The sequence below is a fragment of the Micropterus salmoides genome, unplaced genomic scaffold (assembly GCF_014851395.1).
Source record: "Micropterus salmoides isolate LMB-PRFRI ecotype aquatic unplaced genomic scaffold, ASM1485139v1 Ms_hic_scaffold_18, whole genome shotgun sequence".
Lineage (NCBI taxonomy): Eukaryota > Metazoa > Chordata > Actinopteri > Centrarchiformes > Centrarchidae > Micropterus > Micropterus salmoides.
In genome coordinates this window covers 14379505-14399527 of record NW_024040928.1, presented here as the reverse complement: position 1 = coordinate 14399527, position 20023 = coordinate 14379505, and the positions used below count along the sequence as shown (strand labels likewise).

Here is a 20023-nt window from a genome sequence, read left to right as displayed (position 1 = left end):
ATTTTGGGGTGAACTATCCCTTTAAAAGTGCAGTTGCCAAAGTTGTTTTTATAATGTTACAGTATGTGAGCAGATTGTTCTTTTCTCAGTTAACATTTTGAAAATGTTTTAGATCCATGACTCTCAAACTGGGATCTCTTTGTGAATCACTTGTTTTAGATAAAGAAACAAGAAAATTTATTGTTTCTTTACTACAAAGTGTAATAAATGCTCATTACTATTTTTGACTCATTTGATTAATTTACTTCACACTTAAAAACAATTAAGCTTTGAGTGACAGATTCATAAATATTGTGTTCAGACAGGCAGCAGTGTTTCACCACTTCAAAAAAAACCTTTTTGATCATTTCATAGCTGAGCCATTTCTTTTAGTTTCATATACAGTTCTGATGCAGACTCCCAGTTCTCCGGCTTCTGTATCTTATTGTGTTCCATGGCAAAGTCCAAGTATTCCTGCATGTTTGGGTCCCCACAAGGAGTCATTGACAGGCTGGCCTCAGGAAGGGCATCCAGTTCAGCCTGTTCCACTTGAAATCCGCAGTCTCTGGAGCCAAACCTATGTTAAATAGAGAACATAATTGCAGTTCTTTTCATCTAAGTTAAAACATTATATTAATATTATGATCTGTTTATTACCTGTGTGGTAAGTAGTAGAGTTCATTGGGCATTCCTCCTGGACATGCTGCTGTTCTGGAAGGGCGAATCCTGTGACTGTTCCACAGTCTCACACACTCATCCAGGTCCTTCTGAATAACCTCACCAAAGCAATATCTCAATAGGCACTGATGCTCATGACTCCCGTTGAAGTATCCAGCATCTCTAAGGTCTGCAAATAACTCCATCCAGAACTGAGACCTATAGAAATGGATAAAAATGTTTACTTATACTATCAAGTATATACACATATGTTTGAATAATGAAATCAAAGGTTAGTTGTAAAGAAATGTATGGTCTGTGAATCTTTTGGCCATTCAATTTTCTTTTCAGGAACAACTACTTTTCCTGACGGGCAGGACTTGCTTTACATTTTTTATAGATCTTTATTGTGCTCGTTTTTCATTACTCGTTCCCAAGAAGAAAACCCGAAAGACCAAAGATTCAATGACCCTATATGAAGACAACTCACCTTCCCTTTCTAAATATAGACCACCACGACTCAATACGCTGGTTATTTACAGATGAGCCGTACATGTGGCTGGACGCTCCAGAGTAGTAGTCACTGTGATGGTGGCGTAGGGTACATTGAATTGCAGCCATTATGCCGTTCTCAGTGCCGCAATCAGTCCTCAGTCTCATGGGGATGACACCGAGGTTTCGCACACATGACTTGAAATATTGAGCAATCACTGTTGGGTTATTATTTGTTGGTCCACATTCAAGCCACAATACTTTACGTGAAAATCCATCTATGCATCCCGAAATGGCCAAACCGAATGGCTTAAGTTTGTCGTAACCATCTGCGTGCCACATATAGTTAGGTCCCATTGAGTGATAGGTTCTTCTTGTAAACCTTCTGCGTACTCTGCTCTCACACCCTCGGGGATTGAGCTCCCGGAGGAAATTCATCACATCATCTCTCTTCACTCGAAGATTGTACTTTTGTTTAAGTACCTGCCACATCGTGCGGTAGCCAAATAGTTGTCCAGGTCCACGAAGTTCAGATCTGATTGCGTTACTCACGGCGTTTGGAGAGGAATAATCCTTTCTGCGGTACATCCCGGCTTCGTTCAGTTTACTTTTAAGCGTCCTCAAGCTGATGTTTACACCGTGTAGACTTGACATCATGTCCACGATTACAGCGTACGAGTGGCCCTCGTTAAAATACTGAACGCAATGATGCAGTATGTCTGGTGTTTCCGTCTGGTTCGCGTCCTTTAAAAACTCCAAACACCGACCGCACGTAAAGCAAAACCGGGTTAAGCTGCTCATGTGTTTACCACAAAACGGGCAAAACATCCCTCGGTCGCAGTCCATGTTCGGTCACCAAAAACTTAAATTCCTATATGCTTCATATTCACGCCATATTCACCACATTGAAAACACGAATTAACCGCGCTCACCAACAACACCTATTACCCGCGTTCACTCGTCACTTCCGGTATGTGGTACATTCCCTTTCCGTGAGGGATCGATCGTTTGTAAATTTGTTTCGGGACGAGTAAAAGTGTTTTGCGTCTTGCTAATTTGTATTCTAAAATGTAAATTTGTTTTGTCCTTGGTAAAAATGTTTTGCCCTTGGTAAAAGTGTTTCGCCCATGTAATTGTGTTTTATGGTTGGCTAAAAATGTTTTCCAAAATGTAACTTTGTCTCAAGCTTTGCAAAAGTGTTTCAGTCTTTGTAATGTTGCTTTGCACTTCCCGGCCACCGTAGTGACAGCAGTTTATGGATGAGTGTAAAAGACTGGGTCCCGCTGTATCACTCCGGCTGCACTACAGCGTCTATTCAGGGGCGCGATCCCACTACTGAGCGGCACGGGGGCTTTGACCTGCTCCGTTTCCGACCTGGGCCGGTGCACCCCTCCTTAGACGACCTGGTGGTCCCGGGCTCCCCCAGGAGCACCATATCGATACCGAACTTAGCGCGGACACCCGATCGGCATAGTCCGCTGCAGCTCAGAGCTCCTGAGCTCAAACGATCCGCCAGCCTCAGCCTCCCGGTAACTTGGATTACAGGCGCGCGCCACCGCACCCGGCGGCGTTTACACGCGCTCACAGGACTTTTGACGTGGACGTCATCACGGAGAACGAGACAGCGGCGGAAACTGAAAGTGCTGATGTGCCTTAAAATATTACAGAAACTTGGCGAAAATGTGCTTATTTTTTTAATCACATATTTCCCTGACAAACCTTTTTTTCTGCATCTACTGTCTGTATGTAAAGTCCTGATCTACCTTTGAACCATAGACTGAACTACAACTGTACCTACATTACATTTATTTAGCCTAGCTGATACTTTTATCCAAAGCGACTTATTTCACCTCTGTGGACACAAAAAAAAAAAGAATGCAAGAACATCTTTTTCCATCTAGACTCCCTGGTACACAAGCGAATTTGTAAATTAACCAGAACATACAGATGTTTTTATTTTAACATATCTGTTATATATGTTAACATATATGTTATAAGTAGCCTACTTCTTTGTAATGTAGGTAAGAAGAATGTCTTTTGCTTTCTTCTCAAAAGGACATTCTTCTCAACTAGGACTGGCTGACCTTGTCCCCAGTTATTTGTGACAGGAATATAGAAATTGAGTTAAAATTGGAAAAAATATCAGTAACCACAAACAATATACATAGAATGAATATATAAGATATATAATGATGAGATAAAACATTAAGTACAATGTGGAGTATTTTAATATTCAGAGAGCTTCAGCGAAAACATGTTCATGTTACAAAACACTTCTCTTAAAAACAAATCCAAACAACAATTAATTAAAATAAAACATGAAATGAAAACCCATATACACAGAACATCTTCCCCAGCTCCACAAGTTAACATAATCAGACTTCTGTCAGGCTCCCTGGACTTTATTAGCTGTGAAAGAGAAAGACAGACAGCCTTTAGTAGGTGGAAAAATAGACTGCATTTCTGTATAAGCTGTGTTCCAACTATAGTATGTCATTATAATACATTGTAATTAGGAGATCGGATAAATATATTGGCATTAATATAAATCACTGCTTTTATTTAAAAATGTATTAAATGTTTTATTGGGTGAAAGACCCTCACACATTAGTTGAGATTCTGTTATGCAGGAGATTCTTTGATTTAAAGTCTGTTCATCTGTTCACCTGCTCTGCGCTTTTGTCCACTTCAGGGCGTGTCTGGGAGGCACAGCTGTGGTTGGGTGGTAGAAGGTACATCCGGCCCGTTTACACTGCGCAGCGAAGCGACATGGCTATAGATGGAGAGGAACAACATTTAGAAAAGTCAGACGGCACTTCAGGGCTTGTGCACAATGTCCACTGAACCTAATCCTACAGACAATACAGACAGTACAAATTAAAAGGAAAAACCTGAATAAAAGAGTGGAGGGACATATCCATAGCAGATGCTTCCATGTACTTCTGGCTCAAAGGTTTCGCTGATATAAAAATGACGTGAATAAAATGCTAAAAGCTTTTACAGTCATCGGATCTCAACCCAGTTTCAGACTATGGAAGATTTTGAACTGACACACACTCAAACATTATATCTGTACCAATTTGTCACCCATCTGTATATGCATTAAAATTACCATTACAGAATCAAAGCTCCACAGCTACACTTTGTAGTAGCTGTGGAATAGCTACACTACTCTGAATGTTTTACCTTGGGATGATAGAACGGACAGTCCATCTTCTTGCATTCTGGGAAGAACCGACACACGCTAGCCGTTTGGACTGGCTGCACTGCTGAGAACAGAAAAAGTGAAGTTAGAGATGCACCCCCTTAACAAACTAGACAACTGCAAAAAAATAAAGATCTGCTTTACTGTGATGTTGATCAAAAATGACAATGCTGCGACGTTGGTATAGAAGACTGTGTTTTGGGGGTGATGAGAGAGTACCTGGCCTGGGAAGAGGACCAACTGTGCTTCTGCGGCTGACATGAGTGAAGGGACAGTCTGGCTTGGTACATCTGGCGTCATATTTGCAATTCGGATGGACAAAAAGGCATTTATCCCCAAACTTGCAGCTGGGAAAAGTTCTTCGGAAAAGCAAAATGCGAAAAAAAACTTTGTGAATACTGATTTGGTGAGTGCTGAGTGATAAAAGCTCCATCATCATTTCTGCTCCATCATCATTTCTTCGGTTTATCAACATAAATACTCACTTGCACTGTGTTGTAGGGTGATGGTATGTGCACTCATCTCCACTTTTGCAGACCGGCCAGAACTTGCAGCGCTCCATCACCTTTGGTTTCTTTACAGGGACCGCACCCTCCTCCGCCATCTCAACCTCCATCACATCATCTGTCAAACAGAGGACAGAATGTTAAGGGATATGACTAAATGACATTATTATTTGTGTTATCCCATATTACAGTAAAGAAGAACTCTGACGAGACCCCGCACCTTCAGATGTGATTCCTCCCTGTAGTCTGTGAAGAACACTGACTTTGGGCTCCCTGTTGGCGTGTACGGTCGCCTCTGTGACCTTTGAGGGTGGTCTCACGTCATCCAGCTCCATCTCACAGTCCGCAAGATTCCCCAGAGGGCTCGGTACCCCATCTAATGTCACAATGAACTTGGGGCTGGCAGAGTCGCCCCTCTCCTTACTGGTGTGAGAAAATCCACAGAGCCGAAAAGGAGAAAATAAAACATCAAATCCACAATGGCACACACTTACGTTTATGTATATTGGACAGATCTGACACAGCATACTCACATAATGTGTGTGTGTGTGTGTGTGTGTGTGTGTGTGTGTGTGTACCTGGCCTGGACAGTGCGTGGCAAAGCAGGCTGGACTTCCTCTTTGACCTGAGGGCGCTGCTGGCTTCTGGCTGGAGGTTCTTGCAGTTGCGATCGACTCACTATGAAGGAGCGGGTATCAAATGGCTTCGCCTCACTGCCTGCAGCGACCTCAACGCCTACAGGTACATCACAAAATGGACACATCCCAGGGTAATGCATCGCTGAAGACAATAAATCAGACAGCTTCTGGGATACTCATTATTAGTAATTACTTTAAATGTTTTAAGTCAAGTACACATTTGTGGGATGAAACTTTTATTGTAGCAAAAAAGACTCACCATAGTCACTCTGCTCGGCTCCATCGTTGCTCTCTGGTAAGTCCAACTGGAGGCGTGAAGCTAAAGATCTCACTGGAGCTGGGAGGAAAATGTAACATCAACAACAAAAAACAACAATTTCTAATTCACTGGAGTTTAAATAGTGAAAATTTTTTTTAGATTTAGCTCACTGAACAGTAAGAATGTTATATGTGATTCTGGCCTTTAGATAGCAGCGTGTTGAAAGTAGTGCTCAGGAAAAAAAAACATTCTGTTTGATGTAGTAATTCACATACCAGGTGTTCTGGTGGGAGGTAGCTCTGTGGAGGTGTAGGTCTGAACCCTAGGGGCCAGGCTGTGGAGGTGGTCCTGGACCAGCTGGATGGCTGCAGTCATCTCTTCGCTGCTGGCCAAGCGAGTACGAGGTGCCACAGGAACAGTCTGCCTCTGTGGTACTGGAGGGCCGAACGGTCAAGGTAAGAAAGTGAAAACAGCAACAACAATTGAGATGTTCATGGTAACACGTTAAAACATACTTGTGGGGTAGGCTGTAGTTTTGGTGATTGAGTCCTGGGCCTCAGAGATGGCCTTCAGTATCAGATTCCGGTTTGCTTGCTTGCCTGGAGGGAGAGTAGGTCTGAAACGATAGAAACCACAGTAACATTAAAGCCCAGTCTGGTAATTTAAGAAGAAAGACAGGGGTCACATTAGGATTTTAACTGAATCCAATCACATTTGCTACATAATTTTTAACAGTGAATTACAATCCTGGCTTGACCACATGATGTTCCAAAATATCATGAGTTGTTGACACTGACTTGCGTTCTGGTTTGGAGGGTAGGGACACTCTACTTGACAGGCCTCTGCCTCCATAGCCTGGATCCTCCTCTTCCACGTCATCGCTGTCTTCGTCTGCCGCTCGGTTCACTCGCACCACTGAACTCGCTACGGGCGCCTTACGCTTCCGTGACAACTCCTCCTGCTGAACAAAGACAGCAGAACATTATTATTAAGGGATCCTTACTTACACCCGCCTGACACGTTGTCAACAGAAAGATCATTTGTGTAGTCCCGTGTCTGAAGCAAGTCCTGAAAAATGATCCTTCTTGGAAAAGAGGACCAAGTGTGCTCTCGCGGAATCACTGTACCTTACTGGACCCAGTCCTGGAGGATCTGCTGTTTCTGCTGTCCTGCTGCCTAGTGTTAGAGGATCCTTCTGTGGGTCGACATGAATCCGCAGAGCTTACTGATGTAAACTTGCTCTGAGCCGGTCTGTAGATTTCAGCGGTGGGTCTATTAGCTGTGCGGCGTGTTCGACCATGGTTTGTGCCTATTTCTAAATGGTCCTCAGCAATGAGGTCGTCATCCATCTCAGGTTTGATGTCAATGACAGCCTCTAAGGGGAGCAGCTCCATGAGGGGCTTAACAGTGGAGGTAAGTCGAGAGGAACTCTTCTCCAAGGCGCCTCTTCTGCTAACGAACAGAGGTATACACGTGTTTTTACATTTGCAGGGTCTGGCATATGATCTTTAAATAGTGAATGTCAGCACGTTTCGCATTAGGCACCTGCTTTCATGAGCTGAACTGGACACACGAGCTTCAGTCCTATCAGAGCGTGAACTGGACACCGTCAGCACCTTTAACTCATCTGCTCTGCTGTCTTCGCTTACAGATGACCGGCTCTTCGAAGCCACAGCACCACTGTCGGACTGCAGCTGATGTTTGAGGGATGCAGGCTCTGTAACAATTGGAAGAAGAGCATGTCTGAGACACTGAAACTACAGGTCACATACATGCTTTTAGCAAAATAAAAAAGTGTGGAAAATCTTGAATGCATTCAACATAGTCTGACTTACCGACTGCAACAGTTCTTAACTTCTCAAGGACACCATGTAGCCTGAAATCAGTCAACAAACCCATGTTATGGCAAAAACAGATTGGGTGGTGTGGAAAATAACTGTTAAGCATAGAGAGCGTGTGTTCCTTTTGCATGTTAGAAGAAAAAAATATGGACATTTTTATGAGACAGGAAAAATACAGTTATTGCTTTGATCGTACCAGGCTGTGAATTTGATAGTGTTGTTTCCAAGAAAAAGGGAGAGATCATCAGCCATCTGTTGGGAGGTTTTCTTGTTCGCTACCATCACCATAATATAGTCAGGAAGTTCTTCATCTAAAGCAGAAAAGAGAGGAAACACAAACAGCATGTAATGTTTGATGGAAGTACCAAGCACACCACAATATGTATTTTATTCACTTACCAATATAGGCACCCAGCTCTTGAAGCTTGCCCTTGATGGCAGCCTGAAAAAGACCAGTACAGTAACGTTACAGGTTATATTATCTAGCTAAACAAATAATGATCAGCATCCTGGCTGCACTGATATAAATTTACCAACAACGACAACGTGGCACTACGTATAGCTACTACAGAAGTTTGTTTAAGATCAAATAAAAAGCTGCTAGACGTCTGTAGCCTGTAGACCTGCCCATTCCTCGGCCTTGTAAATAAAAACCTCGTTCCCATTCTGTCCGACTGACAAATTACGATAGCAAGCTAATGCTAGCTAGCAACGCCTATGCTACACTACCCGTAACCAGGCCGGAGAAAATAATTTATATTCAGCCCATAACGATACCCACTCTTATTTTCTTGCTGATCTCTGTTCCTATCTCCATGTTTATCGTTGCGTTCTCTTAAAATGTATTATAAAAAAGCGATTGCTTTTCCAGCTTCACTGCTAACCAACACGGACAAATATCATGTATGATCACGTGACCGACGAGGGTAGCCGAACAGGGACAAACCAAAGACCAAAACCGTAGAGCGGTTTTATGTTTATTGGCTCAACTTTTTAATACTAAAATATCGCTAAGGGAAGGGTTAGGGTCATGCAGACTATCAGCATTACAGTAACTCAGTTAAAAATGTAGCGTTTCTGTCATACACACACACACACAACAACATTTTTGTTGATTTAAACCATCCCCCTAAAGAGGCAGACAAGCTATATCAAGATCCACAGAATACAATGGAAAAACAGAAAACTGGATGGGCAATGCAGAAGAGATTTTCATTAACAAGTGAAGTTAAAATAAGGGGATCAGACAGCATCCAGCCCTCAGTATTGTAAATCTGTTGCTGCTGTGTGTCCCTTAATACAAATCAGGTGTCAATAACAAGGTTGTATGTATGAAGGTGGTATTTTGTGTCTGATTTCTATGTGTTGTGTGTTCTGCTTTATTTTGCCTTTATTTAACCAGGCAGGCCGGTTGAGAACAGATTCTCGTTGTGCAGTAGCTACAACATGTTTACACACATAAATATACAACACACAATAAAACTAATGCAGTATAGAGTCTTTAAAAAATACAAAATGCAGTAGATAGTATATTTTGTGGAAGATGATATCTGTTCGAAGAGGTAGGTCAGCTGGTATTCAAAGTGGCATTAAAGTAAAGTGGTTGGCTACAACAGCAAAGAGCAACACTTTGCATATTTGGCAAATAACGCTTGAGCATATCTGTGCAAAAATGGTGTAGGTAAAATAAGACTTACCCTAATGAGGAAATGATTTCTCATAATTATGGTAAAACAAAGATAGGACTATCGAACTCAAAAGCGATCTTTTCATTGTAGGCCCTATTAATAATTGTACTGTGCAGTGATAACACACTCAATGTGAATATGTTGAGAATCCGGAGGCCATGTTTCGTCATGAACAGAAACAGAAAATTTAATTACATTTCTGATTTTTGTCATTTTTTTCATGGGCAGAGTAAAAACATGACTATTTCAAACCTGAATGCTATATCCACAAGATGGCGTTTGAGACCATTAAACACACACCCCTTTGACTGCCCCCATGGCTGAAGACCTGAAGACTTGCTCCAACAGTTAGATAGTTTGAAACAGATTGGTGAACAAAATACAGACCTAAAGGACTAAAGTTTCTATATTGGTCTTAATTATCTTAAACTGACATAATCATAGATGTTGCACCTCATCTTGGACAATATCCACAGTTTTTAATGGGACATAAAAGAGGGTGCAGGCGCTTTGTATTAGAATTATAATAACATTTTTATTAACGTTCAAATACTCCATTTTGTTATTTTTTATGTTTATGTGTGGTTAGACTTTCGAATGTTCTTAGCTATGTTTTCTCTCAAATATTATTTCCTGTTTTGCAGCCCCTCAATGCCAACCAACAATGACGGGAAGGATCTTGCTCACCGTCTAGACAAGCGTCACACACACTCTCAACCACCGCTGTCTGCTCACGTTTCTCTGTTGGCTTTGTTCACACCATCAGTGCTGAGGCACAAATAGTTTAATGTTTAGAAAAAAATCAACTTCGTCTTTTTTTCACAAATGACACTTCATGTTGTGCCTGTCATACAAGAACCTCCACAGACATTTCTTAGCATTCCTTCTGTAGAAATGATTATTATCATTATTATTACTACCAGTAGCCTAAAATTTTCACTATTGTCATACCTTTTATTTATTTATTTATTTTTTACCAAAAAGTGTCTTTAAAGTGATGGGCACTGTGTTTCAACCAAGTGAGCCACTGGGAAACTATGCACATGTTCTGAAGCCTAATGGTCACTTCAGTAATTTTTCATACACAGCACAACTTACTGTGATTTCCATATATTTTCAAGGGGAAGCAGGACTGCATTCATTTGAGGGTGTGAAGAGGGCAGCCTTTCCTATTTATCGGAATAAAAGAGAACCTTCAATAGAAACCCTGACCCGGTACTGTGTGGTTTTGGTACAGCGCAATCCAGGTGCATACTGTGTAACAGTCTAGGAGTACACTCCTAGAGTTATCATTGTCACCACCGTGAGGTTGCCATGTTTGCTACTGTTGTGCCTGTAGAGACTTCTACTTTAAAGCTCGTCTACACAGGAGGCGTCTCAGCTGCTTTTCAGTTGTTTCTCATATGTGTGAAGGAAAAGATACACGTTAATAAGTTCAGCTGTCTATAAAGGCTGCAAAACTGCTAATGTTTCACTCGGTTTGCACTTTACATCTGCAACTCAAAGCGTATTTTTATGCTTTATGCTGTTTTTCCATTTAACTGCAGTGTCACTACAGTGATTGTGTGTTGGAGTCTGAGCACTGCTAAAACACAGGTAACCTACATGCAATATTGAGCCTGAACACATCTTGTGTAGACACCGACATAGGACATAGGACTGAAGCTGCTGCTGCTGCTGCTCTGCTAATGTTTTGATTTCACTAGGTGGGCTGTGTAGACGTTGTGTAAGCCTATAGCTCAACAACAGCATTTTGCAACCCTATAGCTTAAAACGCTGCACAGAAGTGCTGGGCAACTGGATAATCTGTTATTTGTCTAGATATGGTTACACCACATTAGTCATTTTTACATCACTGTGTGCGTACAGATTAAATGAACAAGTTGCAGCATGTTAATTGGTGGGTTTGAGAGGTGTTGGAAGGTGTATTTTTGAACTTTGGACAGAGTGAGCTGTTTCCCCCTGCTTCCAGTCTTTATGCTAAGCTAGGATAAATATATCCTAGCTCTAGCCCCATACTCAATGCAGAGGCATAAAATTGACAATGGACATTTGGCACATCAACTGCACATATAACAACAAAAGCAAAACAGCTTTATCTGATGGCCTGATATGTGAACCCTTCAAAGACCATTTCATATTTTGAGTGACAAAGCACTCCTGGCAGCATATTATTATTATTACTAGTTGTTTTTTAAATATGAAAAAAGTCTCTGTACTTTTGTTTATATTAAGGTTGTTGGTGTTGCAGCATTTGAAATGTTCCAGGTGACACGTATCGCATTTGCATGGAAATTCTGCCAACATAGCAGTAGTACTATATAAGAGTGCGATATGAAAAACACTTCTGAGAATGTTTATGTTAATTCCAACTGCAAGTGCATTCAGTCACCATCTGTAGTGTGTGTATGTGACCACAAATCCGCTATCCTGTGGCTGGCATTGGTCTCCCCAGACACCTACACAGGGGACTGTGGTAATTCTACTTCCCTTTTCTTTGAAATGCTATCATAAGCTCAGAGGCTTCAGTTGTGAATCAGCTGATAAACTTCTGCGAATTCTTCAACCACATGTGCTGTGATGACGACAGTTCAGCCACAGTCCTTTGACCCAGCAACGCAGGGAAGTGCTGCTCTCTGCTCTCTCTGAAACCTGTCCACCATGAAGGAAAGTAATACTCTTTTAGTGTCACGTTACGGTTTGGATAAATCAAGATCCTGCCTTGAGGCAGAAAAGAGGTAAAAGAAAGGATGGAAAGGCATTTGAATGCAAAAAAAGGCTGTAACAAAGACGTGCACAGGAAGATAATTCATTGCACCTGTTCTGACAGTGTTCAGAAACCTAATATAGGCTTTCCTGCACAAAATGACACCTGTATGAATGAAGCTGCTGCAGCTGCGTGTCAGCACACAATCGCACTTTTCTATTGCACACAGATACAAACACAGAAAGGAAGACTGCATAGTCACACAGAGGAACAACAGCCCAGATTTTGTGCACAAACACTTGAGATAGTGAGAGAGATGTGATGTTAGAAAAGCTCCCCTGGAAGTTATAGTGTACTACATGCAAATCAGTTAAAAGTGTCAAAGCTTGGTTGCATCAGCCAAGTGTACAACAGTACCTATTTTCCCCTGAAAATTTTGTTAAGTCAGGAAATCCCAAAAGGTTGACTGAGGACAAGATTTGACTACACCCAGATGCTAAAGGGTTAACTCTGTTTTGATTCACGACGTTCACAGCGCTGAAGCTTTCACTCATTAATCAGGCAAGGAAGTGAAAGCCCACTAAGATTTACAGCTGGTGGGCTACTGCAGGCCCTCCAACACGGAGTCTGGATGAGTCAGGGTTACACAGCTGGAAACATTTTCAAATATCAGTCTTTGTGTTGTGTAGGAGTGCAGGTCAAGGTTTGATTTTGTATTTAACAGCATATTTAGGGAATTATACAACCTGGAAAGTGTTACTTTAAGGAACTTTGTGAACTCTGGACTTCACTCTGTGATATGCGAACTTTGTGATAAGTGAAATTTTATTATTAATTGGCCCTCAAGAGAGCATCATCATGTGTGAGGACTGAATGTTTTGTTTCTGTCTGTATGAACCTTCTTCCTATTTTTTAAACACACTAACCACCCACACAGACTGGGTATGTTTTGGTAGCTTCTACAATAGATGTGAGCTGGTTGTTTAGAACAAATCCACATTGTCTGTTCTTTAGTATCGTTGTACTGAGTGCAGAGAATAAGGGGATCATATGAGGACATACTTCATACTTCGATACTTCAGGACGTTGGGAAGGTTCTCAGTCATTTCAGTCTTCTAGTATCTTCAACCAAGTCCAGTTGCCCTTGACCTCAACCTTCGTTGGATACTTCAGGACATGGAGAAAACCAGTTTTCACATAAAGAATAGTTTGACACTTTGGGAAATACTTTGTTGCTGGGATTATGATGAGAAGCTTGATACCACTCTCATGTCTGTCACCCTAACCAGCAGCAGGTTAGCTTAACATAAAGAATGGAAACAGGAGGAAACAGCCTGGCTCTGTCCAAAGGTAACATAATCTCTGAAACCAGCACCTCTTAATCTCACTATTGCAATGTTAATCTCTATTGTTCAGTCTGAGCTAAAATAACAATCTGCTAACTCTCGGCAGGAAAGCAAAGAAGCGTGTTTCCCAAAATGTTCTATTCCTTTAACTTAAACTGGATGTTTGCAAAGCAAGTTCTCGGTTATGAAGTAGCAATTGTAACCTTCTGATTTTACCATTTGCCCCCCACCCCACACACACACAAAAAACAAAAATCTGTTTTTTTAATGCTTGGCTTGTATTGACACTGCTGGCCCAATAAAATGTGTTACTACCACCGTTTCTGGAGAGATTATGTGAAATGGATCAATGCTTTTATTTGCAGAGGAAGACGTAAGCACTATTTATAACCTATGAAATGTTCATGTGACAGAAGGCTATTAGAAAAGATCATTTACCATGGCACAGCCCTTACAGTGCAGTTACATAGAATTTTTAGTGCCGAAAGTAAACATGGTCGCCAATGACTGTAGTGGTTACAGATACAACCCACATCAAGCCTTTTAAAAATATCAGGTGCATCTGTTATGTTTATGTGGAAAAACTTGTTGTGAAAATTCTGGTAATTCTTAGTACACATGTTAATGAGACCTGGCAGGAAACCCAGACACTGACAATACCACATTTTTACATATCATCCACATGTTGTACACAGTTGTTTTTCTTCTTCTGGCTGCTCTTGCTAACTGGAGATGCATACAGTTAGGCCACAATTTACCATGAATCCTTTGATAAAGTGTCATTGTGGTTTATGACAGCAGTACTGTCATTGATGTAGGGCAAAATGATTAAAACATAGCCAAAGTACAAGATCCATGGGTTAAAGCTGAACATGTGGTTCTCAGTTTTTATTGCTTCCCTAAAAATATAAAACAGTTGTTTCAAACTTGCTACATTTGGGTCACTGCACGGCGCGAATGCCCTTCTCAGTTGATGCTGAAATTTCTAGCTTTAAAGAACTTTGTGACTTTTTTTATGAATTTGATTTTGTCATTGCATGTCTAGGTGGTGCAGTGGTGCAGTGGTTAGCACTGTTGCCTCATAGCAAGAAGGTCGTGGGTTCAAACCGTGGTTCTCCCTGTATCCACGTGGGTTCGCTCCGGCTTCCACTGTCCAAAGATGTGCATGCTAGGTGAATTGGTGTCTCCAAAATTGTCCTTAGGTGTGAGTGGTTGTTTGTCTATGTGTGGCCCTGCAATGGACTGGTGACCTGTCCTGGGTGTACCCTGCTTTTCACCCGATGTAAGCTGGGATTGGATCCAGCCCCCGCGACCCTGTACACAGGATAAGCAGTTGACGATGGATGGATTGTATGTCTATGTCTTAACACTGCACAAGTATCACACAATTCAGTTTTCTGCAAAAGATCCAGTGTGACTGCCTCTGATATGGTATAACATTAAAACATGCTTCTTTTTTTTTGCTGGGACATGCTTTGACCCCGGTCTGACCTATACCTTGAACCTAACTTGTGCACAGTTTCTTGTGCATTTGGTGAGGATATTGGTCTGAATCACTGGTAATGACAGGTTTAGTTTGCAGCTATTCAAGATACTATTCAGCTGAAGCCTTCACATCTTGGCACGCCTCGCAGAGTCGTGTAACAACCTCTGCTGATTGCATTTGCAGCTGGTTGGCTTCAACAAGTGCATTTTCCCATTTGAATAGACAACATATGTGGAGTCTTTGTTTGCAAAGAGATTCAACCCCTGATTTTTCTCTATAGTGTAGCTTTCGATAACACTTTTATTCGTCTAAGGGCCTAACGTTTGGTACTGGGGTTCCTAACTTCCTAATTTTATAAAATTACCCCAAATAAGTCTGAAATAGCACTTCAGAAAATATGTTCCAATAACATTATCTAGTGTAGCTGTTACAATCTATTGAGCCAAAGGTTTTCTTTGACCTTCTTGAACAAAGCCTTTCTCGCCTTACAAAGCACATCAGGTTCAGGCTATTTTTACTAATAATCTTCTTATAAAGACAGAATAAGGGCGATAATACATGCCATTGTTAAAATGAATCTTGGTGAAGGGGGTGACTGATTATATAGTGGAGCAAGCTGTGCGGCTGTTTGCCTTTAATTAGTGTATTAGCGGGATGCCAAGCCGTGCTTTTCATCAGAAGACCAAAGGAGGGAGAAGTTGAGAACCACAGTGAGATGCCCTGCAGTGCTGGTTTATCACTACTGTTGATAAGACTAATCTCCTCTGTGAATTTTGAGATATGATATTCAATGGAACTCTTATTATAATTAACATGTTGCTTTTGAATATATTAGCGGACATTATTAAGCTGCAAGACAGATCATTATTTTTCAGGTCATGGTTAAGGGTATGGGGTCTGTTCCATTTACTGCCTATCATCAAAGTTAAACATGACCCTTGATTTTGGCAAAAGATAAATTGTTTTTTTTTACGTTTTTTCTTTCAATGGATTTAGCAACTTCTGACTGAATTTACGTTTTATTTGCAAGCTGATCTTGATCATCCTGACTGTAACACTATGAATACTAATAAATCACACAGAGATGCACTTACACCCACATGAAGGACTTCCCTGCAACAGGAAATATTCATTTAGGCAGGTTGTGGGTGTTAAATTTCTCACTGAGTGACTCATTGTGAGTACACAGACATTTCCACAAACTTCCAAAGCCACTGCGCAACAAGCAGTTACTACTAATATTTTTTCTAATAATGAAAACTTGCCCAATATGCACTCTGAACAGTATACGGTATCGTAAGAATTAAAAACAACTAGATACTGAGCTACTTCTCTCTCTCCTCTTAAAATCCAAAGTACTCTCTGAAAACAACCTTTCTACATGTTTTATGTCAAAGTTCTACATGCCTAAATATTACAGCCTATGTCTATTCAATTTTAACATGATTTACTATATATTGTTGTAATCCATTCATGCATAAAGCCTAATGAACCAGACAACAGTTATAATCATGTATGTATTTCAGAAGCCAGCAGTCATTGAAGCAGCTAACAGCAATTCATTTATTTGTGCAATCAACAGGTGATCTGTTGACTCAAACATTAAATTGATCATCAGCTCTACTTGGCAACTTCTAGCACAACGTCACATGTTACCATAAAGCCAGACTGCTTAGTCACTGACCATTTTACGAAGGATAGAGTGATCAGTTAAGCTGACTAATAAGACAAAATTCACGTGTCTACTAAGGGTGGGCGGATCTGTACCTAAAATATCGACATTACCAGTGTCAAGTCTTGTTTTGTGTATCGACCTTAGCTTGAATAGCATTGAAGCAAAAAAAAAAAAGCATATTGTGGGCACCTTAAAGGGACTATATGTAAGTTTTTCAATGAAATTAATCAAATTTTCATTGCCTTATTGTCAATGGCCTCAAAACTCACTTAGAAATGAAGCACATGCCTGTTTTCTCTGTTGCTTCCATCAGACACTGATTGTGGGGACACTGGGTCGGATTCAGCCCTGTGCGCGCTCCCGAGCTTCTCTCAGACTACAGCGACAACATGGCAGTTAACGACATGCAGTCCACTAACACCATAAAACAACCAGCTCACAGCAAAACACAGACTCCACGTAAGGATACAAAACAACAATAAAGTTTTATGTGCTGAAGCCCATCAGACCAAACAGGTTCAGGTGATGTTGAGTAAGAACAAATTCAGCATTAGTAAAGCTGGAGAAACACAGAGAAAGTCACGTTAGCTCTCCGGCTAACGCTGAGCAGTTGCTGATGTTATCCGGTGCAAAGTTATATCGCTTTCCACATTACTTCACCAACTAACGCGACCCATGTTACTATCCTGTGTACCACTGTTGATTTACCCTTCAAGAAAGGATGTAACGGTAAAAAGCAAATGTGGAGCGATTTGATTACTATCGTTAGCCTATAGTGATGCAGCCAGGAGCAGCCAGCTAACGCTTCAGTAGCTCTGACCTGCCGCTGTTTGCGTCGTAACGTTCAATACTATAATATACCAATACTCAGGTAAACAGCTTGGTACAGATGAATCAGTGGATCGCAACCAAATTCCATGGCATTGCCACCCATACTGTTTACTGTAGATGTGCTGCCCAAAACCCACATTGAAGCTTTTAACATACTGGCCAGAAGTAGGCACATGACAATGGAGATAAAACCCACATGAACCAGTTGAACCAATATTTACTTTCATTCTGATGCAACTGGGAAAAGCATCTGATGAACTCTATGCGTTCAGTATTCATAGCTATGGCTGGATGTCAATAATACAAACACTGGTTCTATATTCTGTTGGAGAAATGGTTGTGATGACAAGATTCATCTCTGCAATTACTTAAAAACAGCAATTAGAAAAGGTCTGGGCTTTTCAAGGCCTAATGACTGGCAGATGGATTTAAGCTGGTCTGGAATCCCACAGATGTCTGGACTGTCCAAACAACAAGTTTAGTTAAAACGGTCATTTTGCCGTCACGGCCTCCAGGTTTGAACTGTGACCTTGTCCTCTCAACTCATCTATCAGCACCATCATTTACACAGCTCCACACCACCGCACTGCCACACACCTCCCGTCATGCCTCCCTGTTGTTAAAGGTAGGAGAAAGGATATAATTTTAAATGTGATTTTATTGAAAAGAGGACTATTTAAAACCTTCATTTAGTGCCTTCTTGTTATATTCTATCCTCACAACATGATGGTCCCCAAAAGCAGCTGGTTAAAGGAGTAAATGAAACTCTGGAGGTTGAAACAAAAAAAACCTTTAAATATAACTTTTCAGTTCATTTAAGCCTGTCTTTCTGCACGTTCATTGCCCTTGTACCCCCAAAGGCCTGTAGCTATAATTATCTTCCTAGTGTGCTGTGAATGGGGAGCAGCCTTAGGTTTCCAGATTAATTACCTTTGCGTGAACTTCACTGCTGGTGTTACTGCATGAATAAAGCTGTTGGACACACTACACCTGACGGCTGGGAGAAAGGGGAGGGGGGGCTAACACTGAGGAGTTGGACTTATCTCAGAGGGTTAGACAAGCCTTGGGAGATTATGGGTGCTAAATGATGAGGAACAGAGTCTCATGACATAGTTAATTTAATAACAATAAATTTGAAGTTGACGTCATGCTTTTAACAGGGGATTAAATAGTGAGTGATTATTTTAACTGATCATTTTGAACAGCACTGGAAAATGATTTTTCTTTTTATGCAGTCAAATGAACAGACACAACGTTGAATCTGTCAGGGCTTTATATAATTTCTAATAAACAGAATAACTCTTTTCTCTGGATCCCTTCTATTTTGAATGACATATTCTGAAAATAATTCATTAGCATGGCAGCATGTCATCCTCAAACTGACAGTACGCACTGCCCTTTCCAAATGCAACTTGTGAGCTCTTGCTGGCATATTTTTTATGTTTTCTGACATTTTCTCTAATCTTGTTATAAAGGGTTACTTCTGAAGTATGTTCCTTTACTCATTTATCCTGGTCTCATGTCCCCCCAGGGACAGTCCCAGGAATCTTCTTTAGCTTAATCAATTTTAAGGGAATTCAGTGGGGAATTCCTTCATTAGGTTGTCACAAGTAATCCTTACATAAATCAGGGCTACATAAATCAGGGCTGAATACCTGCTCTGACTGAACAAGGATAATAAGATAATTAAAATCCCATTAGTATATTAAAGAAATAATTTAGATCTTTTGAAATAAGGCAATATTATTTGCAGGTTTTGGTGTCAAAACATGAATGTTTATAGCTGAGACCATGAATCTAAAAATTGGAAATCTCCCTGCCAGCCAGTCAGACACAGGAGCAAACAAACATTTTAAGCCAAAACATTTTATGTTTCAGTGTCAAGAGTGTTCACATTCAGCATGATACTGTTATTAAATGATATGAACTATGGGTAGTTCTTACTATTTGAAATTTCAAACTACCTTTCAAACATGGAAAAAATCAAATATTCAATCTGTAATGATACTATATGTTTAATCAAAGTTCAACAACAAATATTTCTGGTTCAAACTCTTCAAAACAGGACATTAGCTCAGCAGCTGCCTGTTTTGTCACATTATGATTTTTTTTGTGGCTTTTGCGTTCATTCAGTTTTTTTTCAATCAGTAAGTAATGCATAAGGGCTACCAAATTGGTCAGACGGTTTCCAAATTTCTCATTTTCAAAATGATTCAGTTTCTGCCAGCTTTTGCTGCTGTTCAGTATTGTGGCAATCAGCTGGCAACAAAAACCCAGATTTGACATTTGTGAAACTCATTATGTGACAAAAAATGCCAAACTATCCCTTTAAACCATCTGAAACAACAATATTTAAAAAAATGACAATGTGAAAACAGTGTAATGTGAAAGGTGTTCTCTCTTACAGAGATTTATAGTGAGGTCCTAATTATTTAGCTGTCTGGCACACAACTTTGCTGTTTTGGCTCACTCTCACCGCTCTCATATTGTCATGTTTGGCTGCAGCAGGCAGATGTTTTCAGTGAAAAAGTTCTAAAAACCCACTGTACACTACCTGCTCGGCACTAAACAGCAGTCAGACACAGTTAGAGACTAGCTCGTGAACAAAGTGGAGCATTTAGTAGCTAAAGAGCTTAAAGAGAGTGAATGTTAGACTTAAAAGGTGATGATATGTCAAGGCCCCCAAGTGGCCCAAAAAAATACTTCTGCAGGT

The 20023-nt window shown here is 40.7% G+C and overlaps 2 protein-coding genes across 6 annotated transcripts; both read right to left on the bottom strand.

Moving 5' to 3' along the window:
• Position 1: 1 nt before the first annotated feature.
• Positions 2-2759, bottom strand: LOC119908957. Its single transcript, XM_038726929.1, has 4 exons — positions 1127-2759; positions 637-855; positions 442-556; positions 2-183 (listed from the first exon to the last, which is right to left on the bottom strand). Exons 1-4 carry the CDS (start codon positions 1972-1974, stop codon positions 178-180), a joined length of 1188 nt encoding a protein of 395 aa, XP_038582857.1. The 5' UTR covers positions 1975-2759; the 3' UTR covers positions 2-177.
• A 579-nt stretch (positions 2760-3338) lies between these two features.
• On the bottom strand, positions 3339-8504 carry LOC119908955 (zinc finger CCCH domain-containing protein 14-like). Of its 5 annotated transcripts, none has more exons than XM_038726923.1 (17): positions 8359-8504; positions 7977-8019; positions 7774-7888; positions 7572-7612; positions 7282-7453; positions 6864-7188; positions 6534-6697; positions 6252-6352; positions 6012-6170; positions 5737-5814; positions 5418-5574; positions 5060-5262; positions 4819-4957; positions 4553-4692; positions 4315-4397; positions 3795-3901; positions 3339-3537 (listed from the first exon to the last, which is right to left on the bottom strand). In XM_038726923.1, exons 1-17 carry the CDS (start codon positions 8392-8394, stop codon positions 3534-3536), a joined length of 2067 nt encoding a protein of 688 aa, XP_038582851.1. In that variant the 5' UTR covers positions 8395-8504; the 3' UTR covers positions 3339-3533. The 5 variants fall into 5 exon arrangements, with proteins under 5 accessions (XP_038582851.1, XP_038582853.1, XP_038582854.1 ...); XM_038726925.1 differs by having other exon boundaries at positions 4315-4394; XM_038726926.1 differs by having other exon boundaries at positions 6534-6694.
• Between the last annotated feature and the right edge of the window lie 11519 nt (positions 8505-20023).

Coding starts and splice junctions, on each gene's coding strand:
- LOC119908957 (XM_038726929.1), bottom strand. CDS start 1,974: ATGGACTGCGACCGAGGGATGTTTTGCCCGTTTTGTGGTAAACACATG. Junction 856..1,126: donor TCTATATTTAGAAAGGGAAG/GTGAGTTGTCTT, acceptor CCATTTCTATAG/GTCTCAGTTCTGGATGGAGT. Junction 557..636: donor CTCTACTACTTACCACACAG/GTAATAAACAGA, acceptor TATTTAACATAG/GTTTGGCTCCAGAGACTGCG.
- LOC119908955 (XM_038726923.1), bottom strand. CDS start 8,394: ATGGAGATAGGAACAGAGATCAGCAAGAAAATAAGA. Junction 7,189..7,281: donor AGTTCAGCTCATGAAAGCAG/GTGCCTAATGCG, acceptor TCTGTTCGTTAG/CAGAAGAGGCGCCTTGGAGA. Junction 5,263..5,417: donor CCACGCACTGTCCAGGCCAG/GTACACACACAC, acceptor TTCTCACACCAG/TAAGGAGAGGGGCGACTCTG.